Source organism: Bombus vosnesenskii, unplaced genomic scaffold, assembly GCF_011952255.1.
Source record: "Bombus vosnesenskii isolate JDL3184/JDL3185 unplaced genomic scaffold, Bvos_JDL3184-5_v1.1 scf7180000013264, whole genome shotgun sequence".
In the NCBI taxonomy this organism is placed as follows: domain Eukaryota; kingdom Metazoa; phylum Arthropoda; class Insecta; order Hymenoptera; family Apidae; genus Bombus; species Bombus vosnesenskii.
Window position 1 is genome coordinate 5,186,804 of NW_022882924.1, and position 26,277 is coordinate 5,213,080.

Below are 26,277 nucleotides of genomic sequence, written 5' to 3' on the forward strand. Positions count from 1 at the left end.
AAGAGAACGAAATGAAATACGCGAAAGTTTGTCGAATGCAGCTGCAGTCGCACAACTTTGCCGCGCGATGTTGCTAGCGCAGCTGTGTCACCCCTCTGCCCCCATCGATGCTCCTTCCAGTCTTCTCACGTGCAAACCCTCGCACCCTTATTTTCTCCCACCATTTAGCCGCCGCTGTCGCTCTTTTTCGACTCGACTGACCCAATTCTCTGAACTTCTCGAGTTCAGTCAACGTCGAGCGAGAAATCGTTCGGGTTTTTGACCCCTGTTTCGCTGCTCGTCGCTCCACAGCTCGGCCCATATGGTTCTATCGCCGACGCAATCTTGACTTTTTAATTCGTCTCGAAAATTCCAATTCGCCGGTCGTTGCTCGGATCCCCTGAAAATATGGTTCGCGTCTGTCTACCAATAGAGGCTGTAGCGCAGGGATTACCGAAGAATTTATTCGTTTCTCCGGCAACGAAAACTTTCGGGTCGTTAATTTCCGCGAGAAAAATGATCAGGGAGCGTCGGCCGAACGCCGCCGATCAATTTTCACTCGTCGAGCAATTTCGATATGGACTTTATTTTCGATTTACAGAGAAACTTTCCCGGTCGGCAGTCGATCGACCCAACGCGGATGTCAAAACACCAGTCGAAACAATATTCCGCCTTCGGCTAAGCAAAATGCACGATAATGGAAGAAATTCGAAACCACTGACACGCGTCTAGTTAATTAACATTATAACTTGCAGCTTCGGGCGTTATTTACACACAGAATTGTATGATATATTCAACGCGTGATATGAGCATTTTTTAATTGAAGCATAATTATCCTCTAAATGTAACAACATTGCACAGCAATCTCGTAATTTCCCATTCATATAGTTTAATTATTAATCAAGACAAGTTACGCGAGCTATTTTCATCTAAAATACATCGATCAATCGCGTATCGAACAGGGAACGAGAAGAACAGAACGAACCGAAGAAAATTCGTATGGCAGAAATTTCGAAAGCGCACAGAGTAGTATTGCATCGTCGAGGCAATTCGCGAGTATCGGGAACGATCAAGGATCGCAAAAGACTTAGCCTGGAAAATCGATAGAAGTTTTTTTTTTTTTTGCTGTCTGAAATTGTTTTTCGCAGTACAATCATCGCCGATACCGAGTCACGAAACAACGGTTGAACGCCGGTACCTGGTAATTAGCTCGCACTGTAATTGAATTATTAATCGAACTGCGATACGTGCTCGGTCCAGCTTGAACCAGGAGTAGGCGACAACCGAATATCTACGCATTGTATCGACATTGACAGAGTAAAAAACCATTGACGCGTAACTCGGCTGTATATAAGCTCTGGCACAAACTTTGTTACGCCTAGTTGAATCGTACGTTTCGGTGACTCTGTCGATATAACGAAAGGACATGTTCGTCGGTGCGCAATAACAATTCGTTAAAATACAGTTAATTAAACGCTAATTTACGAGTTCTTCGGAAGAAAAGCCGCAGCCTGCCGCTCGGCGAACGGAGAAAGAAGAAATTCGCCCGATAGACAGGAGGAGGGACGGGACCGAGCGAGAGGGTTACGTCAAGGCAAACAGGGAAAATAGAGAAAGAGAAAGAGAGAGAGAGAGAGAGAGAGAAGATGGGGAACACCGAGCAAAAAAGGGGTAGAAATAAAAGTCGATGGGGTTACTGAGAACGCGAGCGTGGCTTGCGCGTTCATTTTGAAAAGTAGGTGGAATAAATCAGCGATGCGGACATGCTTGAAAAACGAGGGAAAGGAAAGAAGCCAAAGGGTTCCGTCGCGTTCCATCCCCGCGACCGAATCTTTCTTTTTGAATCGAAAACCCGGACTAATCGGAATACCACGAGCACGGACGATCGTTCGAAACACTTGGACCATCGAAACGATACCCATCGTTTCGTGCTACGTCGAAAATATCGAGAAGAGTAAAAGCAGAAACGTTTTCGTTGGAAACACGAAGAGCGTGAAAACTAGATGATCGGAGGGCAAATAACGATGCTCGGAAGTACCTATGTGGCGATAAACGCGATGGCGCCGGCTGACACGTGACACGCCAACATCCAGGTCAACTTCCGACACACGCGACTTTTACCCCGTCCATCCATCCATCGATAACCTCGAGGGCAATGATTCAAGAGCACCGAGTCGAGTGTGCTACACGGGTTAAATTAAAAATTAAAAATTTACATTCCGGATGGCTCTTGCAACGAAACGGTTAGTTTCGTCCCTGGTTCGATAGTTTTATTCGCGAGCGGCGTAATCGGGAAAAACCGGGCAATAGCCGGGTATCTTCGTAAATAACGAAACAAGCGGATTAACCTAAATTTGTTCTAGCGAGAGATATACGAGTCTCGGCTAGTTCGCAGAGGATAGAGTTTCGTGCAGTTGCACACCGCGATCGGTGAATCGCGGAACGGTACACCGCGAGGAAAGTGGCAGTCCGCTAACAGATGGAGCAAACGTTGACATTCCCGTGTTTCCAACAGGAAGACCATGCATCGATCTCTCGCAACTTGTAAGCCATCAGGATCGAACGGCGTGCACAACTTCCGATGCAGCTGTATTTGCCCCGCTGAATCGTCGATTACGGCTTGTTGCCTTCTCGCGCACACAAAACTTGACATCGTTTCGCTCGGAAGATCAGTTCGTTCGCTCTTCTACCGGAGTAATTTAATTTTCATTGGCTGAAATTGGCTGGAAGGAGACTTTGTGCGTAGGAGTCCCGGTGGGAAACGACGAGTCGTAAAAAAATACTTAGAACGGGGAAATCTGAGAGAATCGGTCTACCGATTACGGTTCAATTAACTCGCCGGCGAAACTCTGCTCGTCGTAAGTATACGAGAAACGTTTTCATTCGACCTGCTTAAAGTTATCTGCTGTTTGAAAGCAAAACTGTATAATTAGTGCTTATTAAAGTAACGTCGTTTCTCTCTCGAGTCGCGCTCATGCGAGTAACGTTTGTATCATTTTTTAAAGCGGTAGGAACTTGGTAGCGGGACATTACGTGCACGGTCAGATAAGAATGTATACTTTAATTAATGTGTCTGCCGGAGAGTGAAGTATAGAGTAGTAGAGTATAGAGAGCGGGTCAGTGACGTCATCGACCTAGTGCCGGCCGAAGCGGCGAGCCCCATAAGCCAATAATTTCAAAGTGCCGGTGAATCGGTATACGGTGTACGCGCGTGGCGCCCTATCGTTGCGCCAAGCATTTATTCCGACCGACCCTCTTATCCGGGTTCACCCAGGGTTAATTCCGAGGGCATAGGAACCTGGATAGGATGATTCGGAATGTATGCGTCACCTACCCGCCTCGCTATTTTATTCCGACCGAATAAAAAGAACGAATCCATGCTATGGAGGATCCTATGAAAATTTTATAGGCGCTGGAAAATATACGAGTGTTTCGAGGCATTAAATAGCTGGCGAGCGCCAGTACTCCGGCTGCGGTGAGATTATTTTTATCTCTTCGCGGAACGTCGGGAGGAATATAATCTTGCCGCGTATAGACGTTAATTAAGTTTCACTGTGCCTTTGAAAATCGGTCATTGCGGGGAGAACGAGACGATTGGCAAGAGGGCGGGAGGTGCGGGCTGTTTTCGCAGGATCGTCTCGTGTATCGATTCGATTAATTTCGTTGGAAAAACTGTCCCGTAGATCGAATTAAAAAATTATCCTGACGCTCCGTTTGGACACGCGGCAAGGTTATTCCGTGCACGAGTTCATCGCGATGGTATGATTTTTCAGCAAATTTCTCTCGCGTCGCTCCGCCTTCCTCGTAGTCGATATTTGTAAACTCGAGTGCATCTGGAATATAAAATCTCAGGAATACGAGCACGACTCGGAATCACTTTTACCCACGAATTCAGGTAACGTACTCTGAAACGTAATATATGTTTATACGGCATACAGGCTCCCACTTTGCTTGCGTGTGTGCACGACGTGGATAAGCAAGTGGATGGAACCGTCGTCGATTGTTCCTTTTTTAGAGTATTCGCGCATACGGAATTCGCGTCACTCAACGCCGCTCTCGATCCTAACTCACCGCGCGCGCATTCCTTCGACGGACAGCATCGATTTTCTCCGGGAAATTCAGCTCGATAGCGTTAAACGAAACGCGCCAACGGATCGCGCGATCTGCGCTAGGAAACCGACAAATTGCCTGACTATCGGCGGCGGCGGCGGTGGCAATAGTAGCAATGGTGACGGTGACGGTGATGGTTTTGGGAACGAACAATCGAGCAACCAAGGGCAGAAGGCCAAACCGAAAACGCGTCTACCTTTCTTTTGACGTTCGTAAAATTTTGGCGACCAATTGTTGGATAAATGTTCGATTGAAAGTTTTGCCAGCGTGATGCGAGCGCGTTCAACGGAGTCCCATGTATTTGAAAAGCGCATACAAGCGAACAGGGCCGAACGAATTTCGAGCGCGATGCAAGCCGAGCGAAATCCAATCGACACCGACAACGCCGAAGTCAAATATTTAAACGGAGATTCGCGTGGGTCGAGCTGCAACCTCCCAAAAAATGCCATTAATCCGTGTTTAACTTTGATTAATTCGCGGAACGGTCTATTTCACTTTTTCGATTCAACGCTGTGGACGCGTGCGACCAAGACTCGTCGTTGGCCGAAACCATTCAAACCGATGGAAACAAGAAAGAGAAAGAAAAAAGCAATCGCTTACCGCGAATTTGCTACGTTGCATAATTAAGCGATCTGCCGGCGGCAAAATATGAAACTCCCTGACAAACAATAACGGGCTTGGTCGGATCGTTACAGCCGCGCATACTTCACGCGTAAGATACGATCGCGACTCTTTGGAAAGAACGTGAGAAAAGAAGGCAGCGCCCGATTAACCAGGTGAAATTCAAATTTTGTCGTGTTGCGGCCGTTAATAGTGATTTAAAGATGGCGTAACCAAAGGGTCGAGAGCCATTGGCTTCGCTTCGTGCTGCTACTCGGCCCTTGCCAAATATTTACGCCGACCCTAACACGCCCGACGTCGTGAACTAATACCTTACCCTGTAATTAGCACACGGCGTGCTTCGGAGACTGATAATTATGCACCAAGGCTGTGCAACGACGTCGTTCCTGTACACCGCCGGAACCCCCGAGTGTGTAACCGCCATTAGCAGTACATCAGAGTCGCTACAATAGCCCCGTTGCTCTGCAGTCCACTCTTTGCTAAAGAAAGAAAACCAAGGAGAGGGAAGAAAGGAGAAAAGAAAAGAAGAGAAAAGAAAACGCATTGCGACGCGCGGTACGCTACTTTTCCACGACGAGAATCTCGTCGACGCGTTCGATTCGATTCTCTCGCGACTAAAAGGATAGAGATACACCCATGCAACGCGTCCCAAGAAAATGAAAAATACGTTTCTCGAAGGAGATACTCGAAGGTGCAATTTCGAACGATAACAAAGCTCCTCTCCGGAACGATCTTTCATGCGACTAACAGTTTTTTTTCTTTTTTTTTTTTTTTTTTTTTATTTATATGCACCGTTAAACCTCACTGACGCGATTGCCCGCGTGTGTTCGATGCGAGCGATAAATCTCCTCGAAAATATTGCCGAACGTCAATCTCGCTTGCCAAAACTCGGTCGGAAAATAAAATACAGAAAGACGTGGGAAACGTAGGTAGGTACTAGACGACTAAATCGTCTCTGTTAGGAAAACTGATTTAAAAAAGGAAAGACGAAAACACTAAAAAAAAAAAAGAAAAAATGTAAAATGAAAAAAAGAGAACGAAAATCGGAGTAACGGAGTATATTGGAGAAGGATTGTTTTAATTAGGAAACAAAAATCGAACGTACATACATTTTTCCCTGAAATTTTTCGAAATTACGAACGTGTATGAAACAGATATTTCTTCTGGCAAACAAGAGCACGGAGAAGCTAGTTCGATTTTGATTCAAAAACTCGTGCTCCAGGCTTTTTCCTGGGACAATACGAAGTTCCTCCGATCCGGGAAACACGGGAACGGGAGAAGGAGGAAATTCGGGAACGATTTGGCACCGAGGCTGGCCTGGTTTCGTTCGACTTTCGATTATCCTTGTCGCCGATGGCAAAGCGTATCACGGAAGAAAGACAAAGGGGGTCGAACTTGCACTTTTTTTTTGCCACGTGTCCAAACGGATCACGAACCAATAAGTCAAGCGGACGAACCATAACGGTTTTCAGTTTGGGATGGCTACAAAGTGAAACTTATGTTCCAGCTTTGTCCGAAGATCGAACGACAATTCGAAACGGAGGAAAAAGGGTAACGAGAAAAAACGGTGAATTCTGTCGGCAAAGAAAATAGACGACGCTCGCATCTCGGACGCAATTTCTGAAATTGCCAATAAAACTGACGCTACGTCGACATCGTGCGCGATGTGTGCAGGAACAAACGCGGACTGGCCTGGATGCTCGTAACGACGGATCGTCGATGGAATAACTGATTGGCCCGCGATATCGTACTTCGTCCGAGTGGCGTCGACAGGGCTTGCTCGTTTAACGCCATAGGTGATGAAATACCCTGCGCGTTGCGAAACTTTTCTTCCAATCCCAAGGTATACGAAACCGTATCAATTGAATTTCCAACTAAATTTTCGCCGATGGCTAAATTTGATCGAGTGCTGGTCGAGACGAAAGCTCGGTACACACGTACAAATACGGAGTAGTAGATTCTTTTATCCTAATGAAATTCATAGAAATGGTATCGTACACAGCATTCGAATAGCTCGTTTCAACCACCAGTAATACCGGTTCCTGGTTAACCCAAATACGTTCGCCGTTTGACGAACAATAAACTGGCCGCGTTTATTGTCCAGGGTTTGTGATCAAATTCCGAACAGAGCGCGGTAGCTTGAACGAAAAGCGGCGGCAGATTTGCTGAAAATTATACGCCTGGTGAGGTCGAGAAATTTTTTTTTTTCCTGCAAATTTTATTACGCCCGAAACGCGGTGTACTTTTTCAAAAAGGAACGATAAATCGGTGTTGGTGCGAAAAATAATTTGAACATTTCAGGCGCACGGGAAAATAGACACCGGCAAATGAAAACTACAAATACAAAATGAAAGTAAAAAAACGTGTACCAAGCGGAAACGCGGCTTTCTTTGAAATGCTTTTACAGGGATGATAATTATGAATTGTATCCGCGCAGCACACCATGCGCTGTCAATTTTCTGAACGCATGATACGTAATAAATCAAAACCATACACCATCGGCCAGCCAATAACTTTCGAGTCCTTTGTTCTCGCAAATTAACCCATAAAATTCTGCCGTATTTCCTTCGAATTCGTCGATAATTGTTTGGGCAAAAACGTTCATTGAAGAAGAACTATGCGGAGGCTCGGTGCAGTACTGTATTACATAATTAAATCGTACTTGTGAAGTTTCGTTTCAGGAATTTTTCTCTTTCGCGATCCAAACAAACCCGTTTCCGCGAGCGACAAGGAACAAAACGACGGAATTAATAATCCGACGATAGGGCGTATTAAACCGTCGCGCAAAACGTCATTCTACAAGCTATAAAAAAGACGCGGTATTCGATCAGTCCAAGGTTTTCGATGCTGAATAACCGAGCACTTCCGGCCGATCGTGAAACTCTCGATGCGTGACGCCGATCATCCAACAGTAATTAAGCGGCTAACGACATTCGTCAAATTCACCTCCTGCTACTTTCCAGCCATCAATTTTTATTAAAGCGACCGTATTTAAAATGCTCTTGCCTTTCCTTCCTATCGGTCGATCGATGAACCCTTTCAACGTCCACTCACCGTGCCCCAAAGGGCAAGCGTAAGGCTGAAGGAAATCGGAGGAAAACGAGTAAAAGAGGCTAGAAGACGGGGAATAAGAAGAAAAAAGCGAACAAGACACGTACGGTCAGCCACGAGGGAAGGAAAAGAAGATAACGAACAAACAAGGGGGAAAATGGCGAATAAGGAGAAGGTCGTAAGAGGCGCACGTGCCCAGACAGCGCAGCGCAGATGCGACGTTCTTAAAGCGTTAAGTACACGCCACTATTTTCCGTGGGATTAAAGTCGGAAACGAAGGAAAGCCGCGGAAGAAAAGAATGGAATTGGCGGAGTAACAGAGAGGCGTGAGAGGAGGGGAGAGAGAGACGGGACCTTGAAAAGAGAGATCGGTAGAATTTTACGGGAACAACGCGTGGCTACGGTACCCCATGTAGTCGGGAATCCCACCGAGAAGCTCTTGTTGCGCGCTATATTTTTATTAACACGTCCAGTACAGACCGAACGGACTTTGCCGCTAGCTCGAGTTGCTAATTTTCCAAATAACTGAGAACATAACTGGAAAGGGTTGGTTCAGAACTCCGGAGCAAATTTTAAATGCGGAGTAGACGGCAAGCGAGAAAATCCTGGTTACCTTTTAACTAGCAGCGCGCATTTCCTTCATAAAAAATACACACACGCTCGCGCATCGCGTTTTGATTTCGCCGGATTAAAATCGCGAACGCTGCCCCTTAAATCCCGTGGGGTGATTAACCTTCTCGCAGCGGTTCAAGTATTCGCGGCATGTGAAACAGACCACGGTGTTCTTTCGGAACGAGACGTCGCATTACATCTTTTTCAGCGTACGCGTCCTTACAACGAATAACGCGAATTCGATAAACACGTTGTCGTGTTAATAAAGGGCCAATAAGTAACGAGCTTTTCTTTGTTTCTTCTTCTTCTTCTTTTTCCATACTCGTTTGAAATTTCCAAAGGAAAATTTGTTCTTCGAGATATCCTAAAGCACGACGACGTTCACAAAGGCGAATATCACCGAGACGAAACGATCGAGAGCACTCGACAAAGGTCCGATCGATGCGCAAACTATTCGAATACGTAACGCGTAGATAGCCCGATGACAATTGGTATGGATGTGCATACCCTTCGAAAACTATGCTCCATTTCCAATTAAGGAGTCATTGTTCCCAACGGAACGTTCGTGGCCGTGATATTACAGTCGGTCGCCGATAGTTGCGTTTGCGGCTGCGTTTCTGAGGAGCAACATGCGTGGAGAACGATAGCAGTTCCTTCGCTTATCCCGCAGTCGTACAATTTGCATGATGAGACGGTAAAGCCGGATTGGGCCGGCTCGCCCTGAGAACGGACCCTTCTCCGCTCCCTTCTCTCCCCTTTCTCATCCTTTCCAACCCCGTCGGTCTAGTTCGCCGTCCGTTTTGTCTCTTTCATACTCTCTTTCGCCGTTTCGGAGCAGCCCTATCTCTCTTCTCTTCGCTCCGTAGCTCGCAGCCGTACATTCGTTATCTCTCTCTCAGCACATAGCTTTTCCATAATCTCTCTCAACTATTCTACCTCGCAGAAGAGATAGAGACAAATATATGTGCTCGCGGTACGACGAGAAAGTCGTAAAAGGGGGGATGGGATGGCGTGGAGCCACGGCAGAACGACAAAATTCTATCGACGCTTGATGCATCGCTGGCACCCATCTACGAGCGCGAGTACCGGCAACTGCTATATTGGAAATCGAGCAAAGGGAAGGTGGATTCGTTGACACGGTTCTAAGTCGACGCGAACGAACTTTATTCCACGATAATTACAGCACCGTCTTAATTATATCGTGCACTTCGATCGAGCGCCTTCTTAAAATCAAAGAACAAAACGCTTCTTAACCCTGGAACTAACACCATGAACAGGTCAATTTCCCGGCTTGTTTAAATATTAAAAATCGAAAAGAGCCGCACAACGGGTAATCTCTCCCTTTTCTTCCTTTTCTCTTTCTGTCCATGCTTTATCCCTTCCAGTAGTCGCTTTTTTCCAATCACGAAATGCCAGACGAACTTTAACCTTCGAAAATGTAGTGGCGGCGGCCGCCGACGAGTCTCGCAAAAATACTAAAAAGGAGAAAAAAAGAGAAAGAAAAAAAGAAGAAAGGAGGGAACAGCGGCGCAGAGTGGGTACAAATGGATCGTTGCTTAACGCGATTTCGCGTGTAAAGGTCAGCCCATGAAAGAGTGGAAAAGAAGGCCGGACGTGAAATAATGCATGGGGCATCGACCATTGCTCAAAGGGAACAAATAACACGCGTGGAATTGCAAAGAATCCAAGTAATCGTCGAATTCGAAAGAAAGTTGGGCCGGTCTAACGACTGGTGCGATGGCACGAGTATCGGCGTGGAGAGAGCTCGCGTGTTGGATTAAATTAAGTGGATTAGTAAAACGGAAAGGGAGGCAGGCGAAAGTACGGGACGACAAATTCTATCGATTCCCCGACGTGCTACCAGCAGATATACATGCTCCATCCAGCATGGGGGAAGATATTGGAAATGGCAATCGAGCATCGTGGGACGAGGTATGAACCGCTACCACCACGCGACCACCTTTGTTCTACCACCGTATTACTCGCTGGTCCTGAGACTTCGAGTCATGCCGGAACAGACGGAGAACGATGACACCTCGAAATGCCACGGTCTGAGCGAGTTTTGTCCCGATCCTGCGTGCTTTCGTGTCTCCTTGGCATGCAGGTAGTCGGTTGACCGTCCCTTAGGGGGAGGGAACAGATGTGCGCCGGTCTGTTTCAATAATGGAAACTATTGGGGTTATTCGCCTCGACCATTTTAGTGTTTGGCACGAGTAACGACGAGGCAGGTGAAACGACAGGCTTGCTTCATATTTCACGGTTATGCCTACCACCGTTGCTCGTGCAAACAACGAGGAACCTTGGAAAATGAAATAGCCGAGTAAAAATGTATCAAAGAGCGGAGCAACGTTGTTTTCGAACAACGTAATTATGAAATATCATCGGATTACTCCTGATCGTTCGATCAAAAGACATTAGCGTCACGAATTTGATTCTCTCGGGTCAGGTTTACCTACTTGTGGTATCTTAGACGTTGAAGTTGTTTTCTCGACGGATCGAGCACGGCTGATAAATTCTCAACAAGACGAAGTCGGACAACGGTCTTAGTCGTGTTATTCTCAACTCCACTTAAGCCAAGATGGTCAAAGATAATCGCGCAACTTTCCTACTACCAAAGCGCGAGAAAAGTTCAAAATCATACGGAACTTTTTCAACTCGTGAAACGCGTTTTCCGCGTTTAACGAATCGACGACTGGATCGTCCATTTTACAACGTACACAATGTTACGTACGATTTGTGCGTCGAGGTTCGGGCAACGACGATAGGAAAGGGACGATGACCCGCAAAATTTCGGGATCGTCTTGGTCGATGGCATTATCATCGTTGCGCGTGCATAACTTTGTGCTCTCTTGACTGTGCCAGCAGCCGGCGAGGTATTGATCGGCTGAACCCACGAGGACCACATGGCGACTCCAAGTTCGTGCGACTTCGTGCGAAATCGGCACCCCTCGTGCCTAACATGGCGCCCGTAGGCGGTCACGTGGTCGCCACCCCCTCACTACCACGCCACTACCACTAAAACAGCGGGCGCACTCGACCACCACAAGGGATATATGCAGCTACCAATTCGTCTCTCTCGTTTTCTCGCTCTTTCTTTCGCTCTTTTTCTTCCGCACTTGCTGTCTCGCAAACCATGTCCTCTTCAGGGCGACTTAAATATTTGCACGGCCAGGTTCAATTAGATATTACACCGAAAGTTTGACCGCACCGCGATAATGAGAAAGCTGTCCGTCCATTTGTTGCTAGCACCTAGCCGACACTGAGAAACTGATTTTTCCCCGCTTGGAAATTCAACCATTTCTGAACCGCCGAATTTTATCATTTCTCATCCGTATTTCACGACAGCTCCAAGGCAAAAATACCGCTAGTCTTGTCATTCGAGTCACATGGCTCGTTTCTCTTCTGCAAAATGATCCGACAACTAAATAGATCCTCTGCCGACTACGTTTTCGGCTCGTTTTTCCTCGAAACCAGCGTTCGTTTCCTTTTTTCCTATGTATATACACTTCGCCGGCGTCTCTGTACCATTTTGAGGCAACGCGTATAGCGGGTAATACTGGGAGAAAGAAGCGAGTCGACTTTTAGCCACTCCTTCAAAGTTTGGCTTAATTAATGAAACGAAAGGAGCAGTGAATTTTTAACTCGCGCAAGTTAAATCGTAAAACGGTGGAGCGCCGCGTAAGTTTGCCAGCATAAAATAATGTGCTTTTTGGATCGTCCCGCTGTATTCCAGTTGACGGGACAAGCCTGTAAGCGTTACATTAAATTTGTACCTTTGAGCGCGATCTAGTTTTCCTTGAAACGAAACGAGCTAAACTTGATATCTGCGAGGCTTTTGCATCAACATCCGCTTTCGTCTTTTTTCTACGTGCCAGGCTTTCCTAGCAACTGGCATTCTAGCGACTGCTGCAATCCTACAGCGGTGCACACGGCCGGTCGATCGTACGTGTATCGGACATCTTAAGCCACGATATTAGGAGGATGCGGCGATAGAGAAAGAGAGAGCGAGGCGACAGAATCGAGGGAGAAATGCAGACACGAAAGGACGATGGGAGAAGAGGAGGGTGTCGGGGCGTTTCGGAGAGCCAACGGTGCCCGACTCCAAGTACCCTCCGGACACCCTCCATTTGTCCCTACTATTCCCACCCTTAGCCTTCCGCTATCTCACGACTGACGCATCGTCCTGCAGAACAGGAGGGAGACGAAGAAAGAGATAGAGAAAGAACGATCGATCTTTCAGGATGCCAGTCGTACCGACGACCGATTGAAAGGTTTCTGATTCCTGACTCGAGGCGAGAAATCCTGACTTGGAAAGAGGCGAACGGTCAACGAGCTACAAAGGTGGATATGAATGGGGCCGATTTTTAAATGCACCGGCTTGCCCCGCTCGTTATCGAATATCCCGTAATTCTCTCTGAAAACGTTCCTCTCTCTCTCCCTCTCTCGCTAAATCCCGCTACCCCTCTGTCGTCGTGTTGCCCCCGACCATATAAATTCGCACAACGAATCGCGAAAAACCTATAGTGAAACTGTAGTTTCACGCGTTGTCGAGGTACGTGATACGACGATGGAAGAAACACCGTGTTACCGGAAGCAGCGCAAAAAACACGAGACCGACTTCAGCCACGCGAAACAAGAGTCGAACGTTTCAGAAGTTAATAGATAGAAAGCAAAGTGGATCGGAAAGGACACTGGTTAACAAGAAACCATCGGAGGTACCGTTCGTGATTTCATCAAGCACTTTCGAGATAACGGAGGAGAAAATTAATAACACGAGGAACGTACGTGTATATCGAACTAATGTTTCAACCGACGGATCGTGTACACAGCCGTACGATCAGACAAGATACGCGGCACGGTGACGCATCCTGCGGGATACTCGAGAGACCGATCGATCTCGCTGGACACGAGTCACCGGCTACGGCAATGACCGCTGGCGAAGGCTTGGTAATATTTTCGTACCCTATTAACGAGATAACCCAATATTTTTAAAGCGATATTTGAGAGAAAATCTGCCAAGTTTGTACGATCGGTGAAACAGTCACGACATAAAATACCAGGATATCGTACTTATCTTTATCGTGTTACAACGATTGCGGTAATTATCGTCGTAAATAACACGGAACGGTATCGTTCTGGAAAGTCTCTTAGATTTACGACAAACAGGGTCGTAATCCAAAAACGATTTTGGATCCTGTCGAAGTTAATTAACCTAATACGCGGTTGCGGTTTCCTATGAAATTTCCATGAAATTGGCCGAGAAAGACTACTACCATGGATCGCGCTCGAGCTTCCCGGGTTAATGGAAGAGTTTCATTAATAGTTGATAGGGAATCGTAATAGAAAAATGATTATCCGATAAATATGGAGAATAGACCAGTAACGTGTCAAGCGCGTGGTCAACGACGAGATCGGACATCGCGATAGGAACTATACCACACGACTCGGAGAAGTTTTCTCCAAAAGCTCGTTGGGGCTTGTAAGTTTGGCTCTCGGTATCTTCCGTAAAAGCGCTTCTGTTCCCTAATTAACGCACGAAAGCACACGTCGAGGGGCAGATCGTCAGAACCAACTTTAAAGTCGTTCTGGGATCTTGTGTAATCTGTGCGAGGGAACATTTCCTCGGTGAAACGACTTTTACGCTTTCCCGTGACTTTGAAGGAAAAAGTCGGAAGAAAATTCGCAAAAATTCGTTGGCGTTTATCGCGTTTCAACGACGCCGATACCGATTAGATTTCGAAAAAAATGTATCCCGCTCGGACTCTTCCGACTAAAATATCTTATCGCGCGAACAAAATTTATCAAGAAATTAGAGGCGCTCGGTCGAAACGATAATAATCGTAATTTCGCGTAAACTTTCTCGAGTCGCCGATGAAAAGCTTTTAAAGAACTTAACGATATACTTGCGAAGAAACTAAAAGGGGGCCGTCGACTCAAAAGGAGAAACGGGGAGAGAAGGCGTTGTAGAGTGAGGAGACGGAGGGCTGGAACCGAGTAGACAGAAGCTCCAAGTTTAGAAACGCAATAGAAAGAGAAACGAGGCGGGGGTGGAAGGAGGACGAGAGCCACTCGTATTGATCCAGCAGATACGCTCGATTAAACCGCAAATTGCAACGGATTGGCGTAAGTTACAACGTACTAAGACTACTAATACCGAGTACGGTGCTTTCACGATGTTGCCGGAAGCTGCTGATAGCGACGGCATCTGAAAATCAACTGACGTGTCTGCCTCGTTGCTGCGTATATGCAAGTTCCGTGTGTTCTACGAATACGCGTGTCCGCGGTTCGAACGAAACGGAGACGGGACGTTGACGCCAACTTCCAAACTATCGGATAAACTCGACGCAACCGAGCATCGGTTTACCCGTCACCGTCGTTTCATCGACCGCGATTTAAAGAATCGTATAATCCCGCTGTAAAACCAGCGAGCATCCAACCAAGAATTCAATTCGAAATTCGATTAAGGACGACCCGAACAAACCCGCGAAACTAAAGGAGCGTATCAGCCAGCCTGTATCTGGTGCACCGTGCACGAGCTGCACCGGTATACACGCGGAAAAGAACGGAGACGACCAACGTACGTTCAGCAATTATGTCACGGAAAAATCTCGAGCGAAAATCAACAATGGAGAAAAACCGATGTAATTGAGTTTATGAAACTTGTTCTCCGAACGACGAGATGTCACGTACGTATGTCCTCGCCTCGCCTTTTTTATCTTGGTATCCTATCTGTCTCCTTTCTCCCGCTGTTTAGCGGTTACCTCTCGCTTTAACCTTTCCAGTCTCCATCCCCTCGTTGGTATCGCGGCGTTAATTCGTCGTCGCGCTGAATTAATTACACGCCGTTTTAGATACCGAAGTCTGTCTATTTGGGAAATCGCTATTTACCTTGCCGCGCGCGATTCAAAAGCGAATTCGGCAATTAGTCAGAGGTGTATAACTAAATATTCAAGGAACTGCCGGTGAAATAAATCGGACTAATTCGCGGCATGAACGACCGCCGAGTTAATGCCCCGTAAATTATCCTTCCAACGAGAAGAAATTTATAACGGTCTGTAATATTGAACGCGTCTCGTTCGAATAGCGGAATCCAAGCGGTGTCGATCCAACGTTTTAAAAATCGATTCTTTCTTCGAGATCTCGCATGCTCGCTGCTGTACAACTGGCAAGGATACGCTGCGTCGATGATGCAATTCTCTCCATTGAATTTCTGTACCACGGATATTTTCCGCAGAAACAACTTCCCCCCTCCTGCAAGAATCAACTTCATAAACAGTCGATAGAGAAGGGTTGTTTACACCGTAAACTACGCCTTTCATGCCAACAGTATTGCGCATAAGAAGGGAATACGTGCTACGTAAAATCCGCGTTTACACCGATATATCGAGTAAAGGGTGAACAATATTTGCGAGCAAGTAGTACATGGGTAGATATACAGCGATGTTAAAAATTCCTTGAAATTCGCGCACATAGACGTAAGTACATCCGGGAAAGTTGTCTCGAATCGACGACGTTCTTTTTATCTCGTGGTATGTCGTTCGATTTATTTGGAACGTGGTTAGGTTTGATTGGCGAGCGTGACACACGTCGGACAATTCGAGTTTCGCATTAAACTAGACCGTACTACTAATGGTCCTTTTCGTTTCACCCTGTTCGAGTAAGCTCCTCCCCTAGACTATGGGTTGCCACGCTGCTTTCGGACCCAAATTGATTGGACTGTGAATCGTCCGGTTTGAATTATTCATACTTTGTCCGCCGATAAACCAATTTCTGTAGCAACCGAATCGAGGAGGAAAAGATCGGCTCGCCACGCGACGCACGAACGACCAACATCGAGGAACAAAGAGCAGAATGGGAAGCCAACGATGGAAGCTCGATCGTCGAATGAAAAGTGGAGAAAGGAAGAAGAGTGCGTCGAAAACCCGAGCAGCAGCAGCGGCAGGTCAGTTAACTTTATCGGAGAGATCATCGGACGACCTACAATGACGTTTAATTTTATCATTCGATCCAACGACACGGAAGGTACCTTCGAGAGGAAAAATACACAACATCGCGTTATTCCGCGGATTTATCGAGCTTCGATGACTCAAAGCTGCGAAGAAAAAGAAAGGTAACGAAGTCTCGTTGGCCTCTTCCTTCCTCTCTCGTTTTCCAACGCGTCTCGTTATCGGCTCTCTCGCCATTCCAGACGCGGTATTTTAATTTGTAGGTTAAGGACACGCGAACAATTAGGCACGAGTCGTCAACTGTGATAATCTAATTTCATCTAATTGATAGTCTCAACGACGCGATAAAGCCAATTCCGTCTGCGATAATAAAATGAAAAAGACACGTTTGAAAGCGTCGAGCAAAGAGAGAGAGAGAGAGAGAGAGAGAGAGAGAGAGAGAGAGAGTAAGAGGGGGATGATAGGATAGAAGAGAAGAACGAAGAGAAGAAGGAAATGATATTAACGCACCGAAGTCCGCGATCGCTTTAAAGCCCGTGGTCGATGGCGAACGTTATGAGAGGAGTCAATACAACGAATTCGAATAACTTTCTCGAGCGGTGTGCACCAGCAGCATCCCGATATTAAAGAATTGGCCAAGTTTCGAGTCGATAATAAAATCGCCAACTAATCGTCTATCCATCGGTGGAAAGGGACGCATTACGCGGCGAATCGCCGCAAACGACGCGAGAGGAACTCCATCCAAGTTTCGCGAAGGCAATCGTATTTACGATGGTTCCTCATCCCCGAGCCAGGTCGAGTCAACACCCGCGATAAGAGGACACTTTTACTTGCACTCCAACGAAGAAACCGCTCCCGGCAGCCGCTGCTTTTGACCTTTTGCTTTCCCGGATCGAGCATGGCAAGGGGGGATCTTCTCGACAAAAGATTTATGAACCCCTCGGCAATGCCAGTATGCTACTTATTCTATCGTCGAGTACACACTCGACGTTCACAAAAAATGCGGGGGCGGTATGTACACGCAACCGATCCTCAAAGAGAAATCTTAAAAAGGACCGACCCCCGTTTCGTATCGAATCGATCATTTCCAGGCTCGCTAGCTCGTATACCTCGCCAATTGTTTGACATTAATACGCGCTCACCGGATTCGCCTTCATTCGCTCGCGTTAACTCACCTCTGTCTATCTGCACCGAGAATCATCGCTGTATCGCGATCAGATACATCCATCGTGTCCATCGTGTGTGTGTGTCTATCTCTCTCTCTCTCTCTCTCTCTCTCTCTCTCTCACCGACTTTGCGAAATCGAAAGACGAAAGTTCCCTTTCGTTTCTTTGCGCGGCGTGTCGATCACCACCTACCTACTGACATTTCGAACCTGCGGAAGTGGAATTACGTTGGACGGTTCTCGAACGCGTAGCCAATTGACACGATTCCCAGTAATTTTACCCGGTGGTTAGAACCGAGGTCGGGTTATACGTGCCAGGTCGCGAACACGGTATACTGAAACTAATCATAATGTATCCTCATCGGTTGGGGGCAGTGCTATGATTGGTCCGTTGCGGTATTCCTCGCTGCCAGATAAAGTTACCGTAATATGGATTAACTGCCCGGTATAGCTCGTATTCCGATTCGACGCTCGTATTCGCGACTGGGATGCAGTAATGAACTCGTAACCAGCGTTGCTATCAACCGCATCGAGATTCGCGGTGTCTTTTAATAACGTATTCGCGTGGAATAACATATCGCCGCGACGGATTGTTACGCGCCAATACCACACACGGATTTTGACTTTTGCGAGCATCCCTGTTGAAGCGGCTCGCGCCTTCGCCGAACGACAGGCCGATATTTCATGGTCGCGTTATTCTTACCGAACAGGAACGCGTGCAAGCGTGTACCGGCAGACGTGGCGTCGCGACGCGCGATTCGGATTTTTAAACGTCGTGTCTCCGACGGCGCCGCATGCGTTCCAGTATCCGACACTTGATTTATGACGTTTGTTTTTCAAGCGGGGCGCGGATGATCGTCAACGGCATTCGCGGTACGGACTATTCGCGACGCGATTCGTTCCCTCGCGACCATTGAAATATCGTCGTTTGTCGTCGGGTTTTGCGTTCCGAGGTCAACGATCCGAAAGATACAAGCTCGCGCGCACGCATCGCACTGAAAATGACAAGAGAAATTGGCGTTAGAACCGCGAGCCGAGACAAGCGCCAAAACGGCCAAGGAACTCCAACAACGGCATAAATAGAACGTAGTCGGTAGATAATTGGATGACACGATGTTGCTCCTTATCTTCTGAAAGCCGACCGAGAAAAAATGAGCATTAGCGATCCATGGAAACGCAATAAACAGCCGTGGAAAATGCTGCATCAGCGGAACCGGGTCCCTTCGGATACCCCCATAACGGCAATATGCATTTCCCGGTGATTACAATTTCGGTTCTGCGGCGTGGTTTTCCCTGTTGTAGAATTAGCAGAAATTCTGACTCAGTGAGCAAAACAGTGCTGTTGCCGCAATGCCAGTGGCGTATTAATAACACGTGCTTCGTGTAATTTCAATTCCCGCCGCACGTTTCGTCGCAGTGCGCTTCGATTCTCCCTGCTATTGGAAAATAATACACGAACTAAATTCATAACGGCCTAACGAGCTTGCGTTACGGCCTACCGACGTTGCATCTTCCATCTCGAAAAATACACTTTCATTCAGAAACGAGAGCCATCGATCATCTGCGTCGAAACACGTCGCTAATCGACACGATGCTTCGAAAATTTACTCTGCTAGGCAATCGACAGAGCTATTTTTTCAAAAGTTATTCGCTTCGTCTTTCCACGTCCAACGTTCGTATTATCCGTTTCTTCGACGATCATAGGCCAGTCATTTTTCACCTTTTAACGATACTCGCCCAACGAATGTGCAGAGAATCAAATTCATCCGTTCGATAATGCTCGATAAACGCAATGCCGCGAGGCGCGCGCTACGAGATCAGTCAATGCCAGCAGTTCATCGGTGCAAAATGCAGAGAAGAGGGGAAAAAAGAACGCGCGTAGCGCGTTTGCACGGACGAAAGATCCAAGAGGAAGAAAGAGAGTGCACACAGCGAAATCGCATCTATCGGCCGACTATCTTTGGAGCACCGTGTCGCGAAGATATGCACGTACACGTGCTGCGTGTCAGGAGAATGTGAACCGGCGTGCGTAAAAGCACGCGATGCAACGGTGTGCTCGCTTCGCGACCAATTTATTTCGTTCCTTCTCTCGCCGAAATATCGTCGAAAGAACGATGGATGCTGCATGTCGGTCGCGTACCGCGATTACGAAACACGCGCGGTGTGCCGTTAAGGTCGAGTACCTCGGATGTGGGACGCTCGGTACTCTTTCTTCTCGTTCCTCTAGTCTCGATGTTTCGCCCTTGACAACGAGTTGCTCGCCGTCGACACAGCGAAGATCTTTCCGTCGTTCGTTCCTTCGAATCAAAGATACCGATCGATCGATCACCATCGCACGCTCGTTACACCATCGTTACGACGCTTTAATCCCTCAAACTGTGGCTCGAGTTTTCCTTCTCTCGCTTGGTCGAGCCGTTCGAAGGAAGGCAGACGAACGAATAAAATTAATCGGTTGAACATCACCGCCGTAGATCGTTAACGAACGCGAACGATGCCGATAGCGGTCGCGAATCGTAGCCGTCGTGTTCTTCCAAGAAGCTCGGTTATATCGCGCACTTTAATCATTTAAACGGGACACCGTTGGTCGATACCTTTATATTCTTTCCAAGTATCCACCTAGAGGGTACGGTTATGTCACTGATTAGGGTTTACAGTCACCGGGTTGCACACACAACTCCCCTCGCTACGGGGTGGTACAATACCGAGTGGGGGAAGGTCCATGACCCTGCACCCGGTGCAACTTCCGTTCCGCATCGTTGTTCGGCTACTCGACGCGCACTACCCGAGCAAACGAGAATATAAAATTACCTTCTCGACCGTAAAATAACCAAGAGCAAGCAGCTTCCGCGAGTATTTTAATTCGCGTTCGAGCGCGACCGGACGAATATCGTTTTCGTTAGCCAAGGATATAACTCGGTTCGATCGATAAGACGAGAGTAAAGATTTCTAAATATAGAATCGAACGGTGTACGAGAGGTCTAATTAAACGATTTTCCTCTATGCTTTGAGCGCGCGCGTTGTCGATGACAGTCGCGTAGCACGCTAGAAAGTAATCTCTATCGATTCGAAAAGAACAATTATTTCGGTGTTTCGCCGTGTCACAACGTGCGTGATCGATACGGTTCGTTGTGACGTATTTAACCTTGGTTCGAGCGACTCGATTTGGACGGCACATGTTGTGTCAACAGATCGCGACGCCATCGTCTTTCGAGCCGTCGGCGTTGGCCGGTGAACAAAAAACACCACCGGAAACGCAACACGGAGAATATGATACGTAATAAGGAGTAACGTAACGACACTCACCGAGTTGGACGTACATCTTCGGCCTGATGTTTTCCTGCCATGCAGCGAAGACGAGGGTGACGGTGGCGACAACGCACCAGCAGGATAACACGGGGTGCATCCTCGTTTCCAAGATGGTACGCCTCATCTTCTCTCGGATGGTTCGAACGACGCCGAAAACGTGCCAGGATTCGTAGTCTCCTCCGTGGATCACGCAAAGGAGAAAGAACCTCGGTAACTCACGAATACCGCACCAACCACCGGCACTCTTTACTCCCCGTTAAGCACAGGCTCCGACGTAACAACGGAAGGAGAAAGGACGTGTTTCTATCACTCTCTTTTTCCTCCCTTTCTCTCCACTCACTGCAGCAAAACGTGCGAGGGTGCCGCAGTCACGTGCAGCGTGCTCCTCGTCGTTGTCGCAGTCGTTGTCCTCCAGCTCTGTTCACGCATGTTTCCTTGCGGACGGCCGTCTTCCTGATCGCGCACATTCACGAGATCGAACGCGGCGTGCCTGCACGCACCTCGACGACGTATCCGAAAATCGGCCGGCGATCGAAAAGGGACGAGGAGAGATTATGTGAGGGGAGAAAAGCGGACGAGCGACAGAGAAAAAGAAAGAGACACAGAGTGAGAAAGATAGAGTGAGAGAGAGAGAGGGGGGAGGGAGAGAGAGAGAGAGAGAGGGAAAGAGAAAGAAGAGACGCGTGCGTGTACGCGTGTAAGCGAAAGAGACGCAGGCAACGACGAATCGGCGCACGAACGCAACGTAGATATAATACGCGATCGTATGCGTCTATCCCGATACACCGTGCGATCAGTGATGTCTAAACGCACCGCGAAACGATCCGATACTCACGACGGTCGGCGTCACACTGACACCGCGCAACGCCACGACAGGTGACACGCGCCCCCCACTACACACGAAGCCCCTCTCGGGTAGAATCGGCCGGTTGTACGCGCAGCCGCGTCGATAGTGCTGCGCTCGTTCTCTCCTCTACTCCGGATCGCATGTGCGTGGCTACGCGCCGCTACAGCACGCACACGTACCTCTTACGCACGTGGTGGGTAGGAGTAAGAGCCGCCAGAGAGAATAGGGGGCAGTGGATGGAAAAAGGGGAAGGAAATCGAGGGGAGATAGAGGCATACAGGAGACACCGGGCAAGCGCCGATTTTCAACCCCACCACCCCCGCGACACGATCACGCCGTCGTTCTTGTCGACGTCCTCGTCGTCGTCGTCGTCGTCGTTGTCGTCGACGTCGTCGTCGTCGTCGTCGTCGTCACCGCCGCTGCCGCCGCCGCCGCCGTAGTCGTCCTTGTTGGTATCTCGTCGACGCTACTACAGCGCCGCCAATCTGTAATGAGAAAAAGAAAAACTGGGGCTCGTTATTTGTTCGGAGATTCGACGATGCTGTGTCCAAAAAACGCCTCCGACGACCGATAAGCGCGACATGCATCGATTAAGCGGAGAATGAGCGTTTAATGCTAATGTATTCCAAAGGTTCGTCTATCCGTCCCTCCGGCACATAGATTGTTTTCCTTTCTTCGCGATAACGTTATCGTTGGTTGCTGAACCTGTTATAATTATTTCAAAGCTCGGATGCTCGGAACTCGAGTAAATTTACTCTAATATACGATATACGCGGAAACGGCCATTTAAATTATTACACCGTTACACGTTCTTTCTCGCCAGATTCCTCGGTATTATTTCTTGACCTGAATTTCAGCAGGAACGTTTGCGCCAGCACGAATTTTATCACGCTTTATTTGCTCGAGGGTGCTGAGAGGGCGTAATAAACGCGTGGCTAACGATCACCTCGTTACGTGGTCCGCGTACACCGAGTTTCGCGGATATTCGTGAAAAGATGGCCACCCGTCGCGTCGGGAAACATCAAAACGTCGTGTTTATTTAATAAAGGTTCTCATCGAAGCTCCTACTATGTGCGGAGTGCGAATCATTTCCACCGGTGCCTTTCTTCTTGCCCTTCCCCCCTCCCCTTTTCCCTTTCATCCTCCCTTTCCACTTCCTTTCTTCCTTTATTTCTTTTCCCCCTCCCTCCCTCTCTTCCTTCCTTCCTTTCATTCTTTCTGTCTTTCTTCTCGTCTCTTTATTTCGTATTATCTACGTACGTAGATATTCCGGCAAATTAAAATTATTTAACCCGAAAACTATAATTCGCTTCTGTATAAAGGGTATTTGAATAGCTTTGTTTCTCTGTCAAATAAATAACACAAACGGGATTAATTTCGTATAATTCTTAGATACAGGGATATTCACGGGAAATTATCAACGAACCAATAAACCGAACTTGATCGAACGATTGTTGCGCGTTTAAATAAAACTACGGAAAAGAGATTCGGCGATACCGTGACAACAATACTCAGGAAAATTCGCGTCGAGTTTTTCGTGGCGAGCATACCAGCGGCTCGATAACGACGTTACCCCAACACCGATGGACGTTCGGCAAATTTTCCGTATACGTAGTTATCTGTATGCGGCAGTCGTTGCAACGTCGACGACGTTGACGGTGTTCATTAATTTGCTGAATTAAAAGTAGCAGGGCGTACATCGAACCCCTAATTCCTACGTTCGTGATTGGTCGTATGTATAGCAGGGAGTGCATCGTGGCCAGAGTTTGATGCGTTTGGCGAGACCATCCCTCTACACGTATGTATAGTACGTACGGTGGCTCGCTACGTGCACGCCTTTAAACGTTATTCGGTTGGAACGGTCAGCGATGCGAGAGAATAATGGACAATGACCAATGAAATATTAATAAAAACAAAAAGGAGGGCGAAGCTTTTGCTGACAGCAGAATAACCGTAACGACTTCTCGTTATAGTCTCCGAGCATATTTTTCGAAAACAGATAATCTGGCTCTACGTCTAAAACTAGGAACATTGTTTGTATCTCGTTGCTTTTAGCTTCGAACGTTTCGCAATTAATGCGATTTATCGCTGTGTGTCTCAATGAAAATACGATTATCGATAGCGCAACGAAACTGCCACGATAGTTATTCGTTCGATAACGCGACAAATTGTCGCTCCGTAAACCAGCTGTAAAATATCCATCGATATCGAGCAATCACTTTCGATTCGTCGCCGAAAGAACAATCTCGCAGACAAGTTCGACAACGTGTCGTTGGATTGTTTGTCCGCCAACTGGAAAACACAAAGCCCACTTTACATGCCAAGTCGAAGGAGCTTTCATCCTTTCCGATTCTTACTTAAAAGCCATACACGCTGTGTATAGACACGATCAAAGGCAACAGAAGGAGGACCCGTTTCCCGAAGAGGTACGAAAGGGTGAGTGTAAAGATCTCGTGCGGAGGAACGGAAGAGTCGAAGGGTGCGAAAGACACTCGCAAAATCGTCCCTCGGGATCGACTCTGTCCAAGTCCACTATCTTTTGCTTAATGTTACACAGTTCACGTTTTCTAGGTGGAAAACGTCGGTAGCAATGCTCGTCGCACGGATGCTGAAACACAAGGGAGGAAATGGATCGATATTCGACCAGCTGAAGATATACAATCTCTGTAGAAAGAGATACGTCAACTACGGACAAAATATTATTTTCGCTGCAGAAATTCTTTATCGAATAGAAATTTTCGCAAGCCTCGACTTCCCCACGATGATACGTCCACTCTGTTAAAAAACGGACGTACGATACATTTCGATTACGACGCGATCGTTGCTGCTAACGATAAGAAACAACGGAGCTTCGCTAGGACCGATTTTTCAGCGAAGTAAGTTCCCTCATCGCGCGCATTTCCATTTACTATCGGACAAGCAGGGGTTAAGCGCGTTTCACCGGCGGCATAGGGAATGTAGGTTAAAAAAATAAAAACCCATAAAACCGTCCCGCGGGAGTGCTTGCCAACGATTCGATTTTTGGCGGAGCGACCAGCGACGAGAGGAGAGCGGAAGAAAGAGTAGCAGCAGTCTGTCCGTGTTCCCAGAAAAAGAAAGGCTACCGAGAGAAGAAGAGGACGAAAAGGGATCGATAGCCGTACAACGGGGAAAATCCCGATGGAAAACGCGTGGAAAACGCGGATACGTTGCTCTGGCACTCGTCACGAAGGGTGAGAGAGAAAGAGCGAAGAGAGAGAAAGAGAGAGAGAGAGAGAGAGAGAGGCAGAGGGCAAAAGTCGCGGCAGCAGCCAGTCGAGCGATCGAAGGGCGTGGAACAAAACCCAATTAAGTCCGTCGAAGTCCAACTTCCGTCAGGCCGTTACATGGAAAACATTTTCTGGGTGAAACTGGTTAGGCCATTTAAGCTGAGTTCGCGTATCGCACGGAACTGCTACCGTTTCTGAATGCTTGCTTAAAAAAAGAACAAAATGAGCACGGAAAACAAAAATTTGCTCGCGGGTTAGGCTCGTTCGAATTTAGTTCCCATACGTCTCAGGAATCGCGAATTCACCGCGAAAAGTAGGTCGAGAAGACAAAAAATGTATTGTTTCGATCGGAACACCGATATAAAAGTTTACCGGTATTAAATCGGTATTAAAGTAGGGACTTTTCCTCGTGCGAATATCGAAATCACTCTTCGATGTAATAATATTTCAATTATCGATCATTATTCAAAAATATCCGACGATGTTACGAGAACTTACGGGGTTCGTATTAATTCGCTTGTGAAACGAATTATAAACGTTTTAAATTTAACGAAATCTATTTAAACGACAGAAAATATACGAGCGCGTTAAAGAACATAAATTACGTAAACTTTGCACGATGTTGTTTAAAACCGGTGGCCGAGAGTAACAGAAATTGCGTATAAAACTGAAATCCTTTGAGCTAAGACGTATCGGTGACCTATAGGATAGATGCTGCCCGTGCGATATATACGCTCGTTACAGAAACGTGGTCGTGTTTGACCGCACAAACGCAAAAGTAATCTCCCATGTCACCTGTCGCTCTTCGGCAAAATACTTGATGAATCTCCGCGACGCGGAGGCGTTTTTATCGACGTTATCCTCGGGGGATCCGAGTTAGGTATTCCTCTCGCGGCTCTTTTTCAAGCCTGTCCCTCGTCACTCTGCTTCAAGGATTCGACCTTCGATTAAAAGGTTTCGATTCAAAGTGCTCCACCACCAGACTGGAATTGATATCACACCGTGGAATCGATACCGCGGCGAGACAAGAAATTGAAGACTATAACGAACCATGGGAAATGCGCTGCCTGTCTTTGCTCGACAACGAAAGTTAAGAAGCCAACTGTCGTAAACTTCTGTAATATCGTACTCGCAGCGGTCGTTCCATTTACCTCTAGCGATATTTTCGTTTGTAATTTTTTAACAGAGGATAAACTAGATGCGCCTCTCGATCGCGAGACTCGCGACGCAAAGTCTTTTCGAGACTTTCGAGGAGAAGTGAAAACTGGTAGTCGGCGTGAACTGGGCGCAACTTCGATTTAAAAACTCAAACAACTTTGACCTAGAACGGAACTGCCTCGTTACCAGGCGATTAATTCAGAACGACTTAATTAGTGTATCTTCGCGTCGAGC

At 47.3% G+C, this 26,277-nt stretch overlaps 1 protein-coding gene across 2 annotated transcripts in view; it reads right to left on the minus strand.

Annotated features, from left to right (window-relative positions):
* LOC117238456 (semaphorin-1A) overlaps positions 1-21,960 on the minus strand; it is a 121,104-nt gene extending 99,144 nt beyond the window's left edge. For both annotated transcript variants that reach the window (XM_033503362.1, XM_033503356.1), the window contains exon 1: positions 20,788-21,960. In XM_033503362.1, the coding sequence (XP_033359253.1) occupies positions 20,788-20,914 (127 nt within the window). In that variant the 5' untranslated portion in view covers positions 20,915-21,960. The remainder of the gene's footprint in view (positions 1-20,787) is intronic.
* Positions 21,961-26,277: the final 4,317 nt, after the last annotated feature.